Source organism: Peromyscus leucopus, chromosome 7 (genome assembly GCF_004664715.2).
Source record: "Peromyscus leucopus breed LL Stock chromosome 7, UCI_PerLeu_2.1, whole genome shotgun sequence".
Taxonomy (NCBI): Eukaryota; Metazoa; Chordata; class Mammalia; order Rodentia; family Cricetidae; genus Peromyscus; species Peromyscus leucopus.
This window is the reverse complement of record NC_051069.1, coordinates 13,306,008-13,315,141: the sequence shown is the minus strand read 5'-3', so window position 1 is coordinate 13,315,141 and position 9,134 is coordinate 13,306,008. Positions and strand designations below refer to the sequence as shown.

General features: G+C 47.9%; 1 protein-coding gene across 1 annotated transcript in view; it reads left to right on the top strand.

Annotated features, from left to right (window-relative positions):
* The first annotated feature begins 795 nt into the window (after positions 1–795).
* The window catches only part of Gramd2a (GRAM domain containing 2A), a 37,950-nt gene continuing 29,611 nt past the window's right edge, over positions 796–9,134 (top strand). The window contains exon 1 of the mRNA XM_028892527.2: positions 796–885. Coding sequence (XP_028748360.1) covers positions 845–885 — 41 coding nt within the window. The 5' untranslated portion in view covers positions 796–844. The remainder of the gene's footprint in view (positions 886–9,134) is intronic.

The window sequence follows — 9,134 nt, the reverse complement described above, 5'->3', positions numbered from 1 at the left end:
TGAGGCCTGCCCTCCGAGCAGGTGAAAATGACATGGCCTTGGGTGCCGTGGTCCCACCAGATCACCTGCAAGGCGTAGACATGGAAAGGCCGCAGCTGAATACTATATATGTACCGAGTATATATAAATGGCCTCCTCCAGCACCGAGGCTAAGTGTGTTGGAAAGCCCATTGTTCTGTTCTGTTCACGACAAAGATGGGAAGGGCCGGGGACAAGTTCAGCTAGCACCTATGATGGTGGATAGACGACTCAGGTGCCCCTTGTGCTGGTGGGCTGACCCCAGCAGTAGAGGCCCCTTGAGGCTGCTCTGGGATGAGTCCCTGCTTGACGCCTGAGACCCTCAGGGCTCTCATCAGTTCAGCACAAAGGGCCTCTGTTTTCCTGTTACCCTCTGGAATAAGGTACAGCAGGAACAAGGTGGGATCCTTAGATTCTCCTGCCCGCTGTCCGAGAGCCAAGTGGTCCAATGGGGACACTGAGGCCTGTGAAATTGAAAAGTTGGAGCACAAATCGCTCAGGGAACAAAAGTGGTGGAACGGAACTAGAATAGAACGAAACTAAAGGACCCTGGGGATGCTGATCACCGGATGTGAGGACTTAACAATAGTTGCAGCCGCATTCTTTGGCTTCTGGGACCTTGCAATTTTGAGACCCAAGGAAGACCTGTCAGCTGCTGGGCCCCACGAGGGCGGTCTCGGAGCGGGGAAGGCTCCACCAGTGAGCTGAGCTCATCCCCAGCAAGCGGCCAATGGGCGGGCGGGGGTGGGTCTTTCCCCTGGGTGGGCGGGGCCCGGAGGGCACTGGGTCTGGCGCGCAGCCCTAGGCTCCAGGAGAAGGCGCTGCGATGACTGCCCTGAGCCGTAGCGAGCCTGTCGAGGCGGGCAGGTAAGGGCGGCGTCCTTGGGCTCCGGATTCCGGAGGCTGCGGCGAGGGGCAGGGCGGCTCTGGGAGCGCAGCGCCTGGGCGTCTTCTGCCTGCGGGCCGGACACTTCCTGGCCGCGGGAATTCCGGCTCGGGTCAAGCTGCACGGCTGGGACCCCGTGCCACCTCCTTGCTGCGAGGTGTCCGAGGGTCGGTCTTGGCGGCTTCGGGCGAGCGGAAGGCACGCTCCTGGACTCACCTCCTGTCGGCCACCTTCGCGGTCCATTCATTTGCGTTTTCATTCATTTCTCACCGTAACGACTCCCCAATCCCGGTTGCCTCCATCCCCAGGCTGGTGCTTCCCTGCGGGCCCCTGCAAAATCCTCTCCTCTCCTCTCCCAGCGAGATCTAGGAGCACACGCGGCTTCCCCGGAGGTAGCGTGGAGCTGTCCCAGCACGACTCGGCCGCACCCCATTCGCCAGGCCCGGGCGGGCTGGGGCCGGTCTCCAAGCCCGGAGAGCTGGTCCAAAGTCGACCTGGGAGGAAAGGAAAGTTCTTGTAGCTGGAGGAGAGTAAGGGGGCAGGGGAGACACGAGGTGGCATCAAGAATGGGAGCTGTGAGTGTAATGTTTACCTAGCATGCACAAGGCCTTGGGTTCGATCCTCAGCACGGTATAAACCAGGCGTTGGTGATGCACACCTACAATCCCAGCACGGTATCCAAGATGGTTTACGCTTGCAGACCTCTGGGAAGCTCTTACGTGAGCTGAGATTCAGGGTCGTCCTGGACCACATAATGAATTCAGGACCAGCCCTGCGGAGTGTGGGATTTAACTCTTGAAGTCTTGAGGGCGTGTGGATGAGATTATTTGAGGGAAGACGCAGCTTACGGATGAAACTGTAAATTCCTGCTCCCACCCAGTCCCAAGCCTACACAGCTGGACATCCCTGCTAGTCAGGATGGATCTAGGTAGGGCGAATGTGATCTTGTGCCTACATCAACCCTGGATACATAGGGCTGTGGATTTAGCGGCTCAGCCCTCTAAGGATTTGAGGAGGTGAGGTGTCCAGCTAGCTGTTATCTGCCCTTGTCTCTCTGTGCGTGCTTCCTCCCTCAACATACATGGTGGTACAAAGGTGCCCCTCCTTGCAGAGACCTGACGAGCTGGATGTCCACCCCACTTGTTAACTCTGAACTCCACTCCTGATGCAGTAAAGACAAAGTATTGCCAGAAGAGATGGCTAGATGGTTCTCTCACCCTGTAGGCTGCTCTGCAGTCTCCTCATAAGGCCACTTGGAGTCCAGCACAGTGGGGACACTCTTGAGTAGAGGTTAGAATTTGGAAGTCATTAAAAGTGTCCTCAGTGGGTACCTCGGGGCAAGTGAGCAGGTCTGGAGGGCAAAGCTGACTGGCGTCTGCTGAGGTTCAGGAGGTTTCTGCTGGGCCACCTGGAAGTTTCTCCCCAACTTCTCGGAGGGCAAGGATATTCTAAATAGCCTGGAGAGGTCAGCCTGGGCCCCATCCAGGCCTTCCCGTTGGTGTTGCTTTCAAATTGCTGAACTCAGGTGGGTCTCAAAGCTTTATTTGGGATTAGAAATACCTGTACGCTCATTCATTCACTGGGGATGTTCTGGAGACCCACTGAGGGTGAGGAGGACAGTACTCAAGATGGTTTATGCCTGCTCCCCTCCAGGGAGCTAACTCTTCCATGATCAGCTAGTGCCTGTCAAGGTGACTCCACCCAGCACTTAAGCTGGCTAAGCTGTGGCTTTGGCTGTTGAGAGACACGGTCCCTATTTATAAGACTGACATGAAGAGCTTCACTCTGAGAGTCGGATTCAGTCAAATGCTGCTCCCATTTTGCTGTGATTTGGAACAAATCACTTTCTTCTCGGGGCTGGCTTTACCATGAAGTAAGGAGAGACGTGGCTTAGACTCCCTCAAGGCCCTCCACACAGTCAGTGTGCTAACACGTGTCCTCCTCCATTTCTGAAGGTGTCTCATTTCTTTTCATACTTTGCCCGTTGCTATGACATGCCTTGGAAACCCATCCAGCCATGGAAGAGTGCAGTGTGCCACTTCCACGTCTAGTATCTGAGTCTGGAGACCGGAAAATAAGGTGTTTGTCCTCCTTTAATTTAAGACAAGTTTCCTTTAATTCTGTGTCCATCTTTGACACAGCTATAAGCTTGACAGAGGTCAGGCTTGGCCCCTGTACCTCTTCACCTGGGCTGTAGGGCGCCAATGTCTCATCACCTGTTCTCTAACCTGTAAGCTATGATTAATTCTCCTCCCTGTTTACTAATGTAGGGGAGGAAGGGGATCCGGGCAGAGAGCCGGAAGGAGGAGTTTCCTGAAGCTGGGAGGTGGCTCAGTAGATAGCAACAGTGTTGCTTTGAGGGTGAGGGCCTGAGCCCCAGTGGGTATGGCCACTTGCACCTGTAACCTAGCACCAACGAAGGAAAAGGTAGAGACATCATTGAGACTTGCTGGCTGCCAGCCTAGCTCCAGGTTCAGTGAGAGACCTGTCTTAAGGGACAGAGAGTGATAGAGCAGGACACCCTCCTCTGGCCTCTTGGAATGTACACAGGTACTCACCTACAACACACATACAGGAATGAGCTTCCCCCAAGGTGTACCTGCCTGCCATGGCAGAGTGCATTATACTTAAGCAGATACACTTCAAAGGGACAAACTGTCATGTCCCATCCTCCCCCCCCCCAAGCTTCTCACATCTGCTTATTTTTGTTAGTTGAGAAATGCTTGGGTAGAATTTAGAGTTAGTTTGAATAACTAACTGAATCAATCTTTAAATCAGCGGTTCTCAACCAATGGGTCATGGCCCAGGTTTTTTTTTTGGGGGGGAGGTCGCATATCAGATATTTACATTACAATTCATAAGTTATGAAGTAGCAGCAAAATAATTTTGTGCTTGGGGGTTACCACGAGGAACTGTAATAAAGTGTCGCACACAACATTAGGAAGATTGAGAACCACTGCTTTAAATCCTTGTCCTAAAATAATATTTCTTCAATGATGTTTACAATTACATTAGGCTTTCTACCTACCTACCTACCTACTTGTCTTGCAGTACCAGGGATTGGCTGCAGGGCTACCAAGTGCTCTACCACTAAGCTATACCCCAATTCTTTCCTTTTTTTTTTTTTTTTTTTTTTTTTTTTGAGACAGGGTTTCTCTGTGTAGTTTTGGTGCCTGTCCTGGATCTCACTCTGGAGACCAGGCTAGCCTCGAACTCAGAGATCTGCCTGGCTCTGCCTCCTGAGTGCTGGGATTAAAGGAGTGCGCCATCACCGCCCCACCAATTTTTTTTTCTAAAGATTTATTTATTTATTATGTATACAGTGTTCTGCCTGCACATATCCCTGCAGGCCAGAAGAGGGCACCAGATCTCATTACAGATGGTTGTGAGCCACCATGTGGTTGCTGGGAATTGAACTCAGGACCTTTGAAAGAACAAGCAGTGCTCTTAAACTCTGAGCCATCTCTCCAGCCCAGGCAAATTTTTTTTAATTTATTATTTATTATTTATTTTTTTCAGAAGGTTCTCGTGTCACCCAGGCTAGTTTCATACTTAATCTGTAGCTGAAAATGACCTTGGACTCTTCTTATTTATTTCTTAGTCTCAGGCTCATGAGTGCCATGGCACAGGTGTGGAAGTCCAAGGACAACTGTTTTTGTTTTATTTGTGTTTCTGTTTTTTGTTTGGGGGTGGAGGTCAGGGTCTCATTGTGTAGCCTTAACTAGCCTGAAACTCACAGAGTCCACCCACCTCTGCCTCCAGAGTGCTCGGATTAAAGGCGTGCGCCACCACACCTGGCAAAGGAAAACTTTTTGGGAATTGTTCTCTCCTTTCCACCATAAATTCTAGGGACTGAACTCAGGTCGTCAGGCTTGCCAGCCAAGTGTCTTTACCTTCTGCGCTATCTCACCAGTCTGACCTTGAACTCTTAGATCCTCCACCTCAAAAAGGCTGGGATTACAGGCTTAAACCACTAGAGACCAGCTCGAACTCCTTTTTTTTTTAGTGGAAATAAAAAAGCACTTAAAGAGTTTAAGTCTCGCGTGAATTGCTTTCCTTCTTCACGTGCTGACACAGCACATCAAAGGTTTATTAAATAGTTGTCAGGATCCTTCTGGTATTTCATTTCCTCAGCCCTCTGTTCTCTCTGACTGAGGGGCAATGGCATCCTTGGTTTGTCTGGGCAAACATCTGTCTCTGGTCACAGAACTGCCCCTTTCCCTTGCCAACTTGCGTTCGAATTGACCAAATGACTCAAAGCTTGCCAATAATCTGGCCACACAAAACATTGTTGACATTATTATCACTGTTGAAGCCTTTTTTGTTTTCCTTTGGTGGTGCTGGAGAATCTAACACAGGGATGCATGCACACTCAACATTCACTCCACGCTAAACTATGTCCCAAGCTCCAAAAACAACTTTTGAAGGGCTACTCAGAAATTGAATTTTGTGGTAAGTCATTGACATTCAGAATCATAAGGCTTCCTTGTTACCAAACAAATTGAAGAATCTTTGTGTTTAACTTTTAAATTTTTTCATTTAAGTGTGTGTAAGGGGGGGGGTATCACTGTAGCACAGGCTGCCCTGAAATGGATTTTGTGGCTTCCTCTTCTCTCTCTTGGCCTCTGAAATACTGAGATTACAGGAATGAGTCACAATGCCTAACTCCTAGTTGGTGGTGGTTAAAATGTTGGAGCTGAGGATTGGGCTCAGCAGTTAAGAGCACTGGCTGTTCTTCCAGAGGACTCAAGTTCAATTCCCAGCACCCAAGAGGTGGCTCACAACCATCCATTAACTCCAGTACAGAGGATTTGATGGCCTCCTCTGGCTCCCACAGGCATCAGACTTGCAAGGAGTGCAGACAGACAAATACATATGCAAGCAAAATACCCATGCACATAAATTAAAATTTAAATATATATATATTCCTCAGACTCTTGAATTTCATATAAATTGGAAGTTGGATATAGATCCCTAACCAAGTAGGGAAGGTATTTTACCCTCCAAGAAACGTCCAACGTCTGGTTCTGTCCCTTTGGGCCATGTAAGTGGTCCCTGGTGGTTATGTCATCTAGACCCATTTCATTAGAGACAAAAGGAATATGAATCTAATTCTGCAAGTCTTTCTTCATTTAGCAGGTGGACTCTTTCTGTTTAAAGGGTCCCTTTTGATTATGCGGCTCCTCTGAGGACAGCTAGTACTAGGCAGGCAGAATAAATACTTGGCTCGTTCTTTTTATTTCCTGGTTTTCAGGGGCTGGAGATAATAGCTCAGAAGCTGAGAGCACCGGCCGCTCTTCCAGAGGCTTACCCACCGAGCCTGGCTGCTCTTCCAGAGGCTTACCCACCGAGCCTGGCTGCTCTTCCAGAGGCTTACCCACCGAGCCTGGCGGCTCTTCCAGAGGCTTACCCACCGAGCCGTCTCCTCAGTTCTGAACATTTTTGTCTTGGCCCTAAGTTCTTTGATATGGATAAAGTTGAAAAGGGTGTTTTGTGTTGCTTTTTTCTCTTGGTCTTTTATGTCATTTCTAGGTAGGTAGCCGATGTGATAGAATACATAGTCCGTGTTTCCAGAAAGATCTGGGTCTGAGGTCCTACTGGACAAAGTTTCACCTCTGAGCTCCCTACTCTGTCTGTAAGATGTTCGTCTGTGGCCTTGTCAGAGGTCCCCAGGCTATTCAGTCTATGCAGTTGTACGGAGTACGTGCTTACCCAGAGGTGTCTTCTTCAGAGAGCCTCCAGCTTGGAGACTCTCGGGTGATTCAGCACCAGCTCTCAGTACCTCCCCTGTGTTCCGCTTTAAGGTGTACAGTTCGCTCCACTTTAAGTGTGGGAGCGCCAAGGAGAAACCTAAGGCACTGCGCAAGCTAGACGAACACTCCGCAGTTGAACCACATCCTCCCGTGTCTCCATTAGGGTTTCTGTGGCTGCGATGAAACACTGGCCAAAAACAACGTGGAGAGAAAAGGCTTTGTTTCAGCTCACAGCTCTCGGGTCACACTCCATCACCGAGGGAAGTCAGGGCAGGAACTCGAGGCAGAAACTATGGAGGAACACTGCTTACTGGCTTGCTCCTCATGGCTTGTTCAGCCCGTTTTCTTACAGAACCCAGGACCACCTGCCCAGCGGTAGCCCCACCTAAAAGGGCCTGGACCCTCCTGCTTCACTCACTAATTAAGGAAATGCTCCACAGGTGTGCGCATTGCCCAGCATTATGGAGGCATTTTCTCAACTGTAATCCCTCTCTCAGATGACCCTAGCTCTCTAGTTTGGATAAAATAAACAAACACAAGCAAACAAAAACCAACCAGGGCACCAGATCAGATTTCTTTCATTCATTCATTCATTCATTCATTCATTCATTCATTCATTATTTTGAAACTCTCTCTTTATACACTCCTGGCTGTCCTGGAACTCACTGTAGACCAGGCTGGCTTTGAACACAGAAATCCACCTACCTCTGCCTCCCAAGTCCTGAGATTAAAGGCATGCGCCACCATGCCCAGCCAAAGTTAATTTTTTCAAATTGTGTGTGTATGTCTGTGTGAGAGAATGTGCACTTGTTTGTACTCACAGAGATCCACCTGACTCTGCCTCCATGCTGGGATTAAAGGCATGTGCCACCACTGCCCGGCTCAAAGTTAATTCTTAATAGTAAACTTTTTATTTGTAAAAATATTTATAAATTCAACTTCTATATATCTGTAGATTATTGATTTTTGGTTTTTTTTTTTAAGATTTATTTATTATATATACAGTGTTCTGCCTGCATGTATGCCTGCAGGCCAGAAGAGGGCACCAGATCTCATTATAGATGGCTGTGAGCCACCATGTGGTTGCTGGGAATTGAACTCAGGACCTTTGGAAGAACAGCCAGTGCTCTTAACCTCTGAGCCATCTCTCCAGCCCCTGATTTTTGTATTTTTAAAGTGTTATGTATTATTAGTGTGTGTATGTGTGTTGTGAGTGCGTGTCGGTACCACAGCATGCATGCATGCAGGGGTCAGATGACCACTTTCAGGAGTCCTCTCCTTCGGTGGCGTGTTCCAAGGGTTGACCTCAGGCCGTCAGGCTTATATGGTTTACCAGCACTGTTCCTTGTTTTTGTTTTTTGAGAAAGGATTGGTCTGAAACTCCTTATGTACCCTAGGCTAGCCTAGAATGCTCCACAGTTTTGACTCAGCCTCCTTAATTCTGAGGTTACAAGAATGTACCTCTACAGTAGCTTTGTTAATTTTTTCTATTAGGTTACTTACTGTCTCCGTAATGATTTGGATGTATCCATTGTACATTAGAGACAGAAATCATTTCTATAAATGTTTAAAAAAATCCCTCCTACGTTGCCTGGTTGCCTGCTTCAGCCTCAGCATACTAAGATGATGGGCAGCATTTCACTTACCCTCAGCTATCATTTGTATGTCAAACTTTAAATTTTGAGCCAGGTGATGGTGGTGCATGCCTTTAATCCTAGCACTTGGGGCAGAGGGACCCACATGGATCATGAGGCCAGCCTGGTCAAAAGAGAGATTTCCAGGATACCCAAAGCTACACAAAGAAACCCTGTCTCAAAAAAACCAAAAATAAATAAATAAACAAAAATTAAATTTTGATGTACAAAATCTTAAAATTTCTTATGCAATTAAAAACTTTTAAAATCTACGTTTAGGTGTGTGTGTGGTGTGTGTGTGTGTGTGTGTGTTGTACCTGTGAGTATAAGTGTCCAAGGAGGCCAGAGGTATAGGCTCCCTTGGGGCTGGGGTTACATATAGTTGTGACCCAGCATGTGGATGCTGGGAATAGAACCTGGGTCCTCTGGCAGAGCAGCCAATGAGCTTAACCACTGAGCCAACTCTCCAGCTTCTTCTTATACACTTAGATCTTTGTTTTTTTTTACTGAGCACTCTCCATTCTTTTATTAGATCTTTTTTCTGGATTTTATACCTTACTTGGGAAACTTCTAATATTAAAAAAAAATTGTTTCTGTTTTATCCTAGATCTTTGTAGAGTTAGATTTATAGGTATTCAGCTGGGCATGCTGACGTGTGCCTGTAATCCCAGTACTCAGGAGGCTGAGGCAGGAGGCTTGCCTTGAGTTTAAGGCCCTGTCTCAAATAAAATCAAAGTTAGAGATACGTAGATATTTACTGTACCTGAACTATATTTTTGTGAGTGATCTGAGATTGGTTTTGTCCCACCATATTTATTAGACAACTCATTTTCTCTTTCTCAG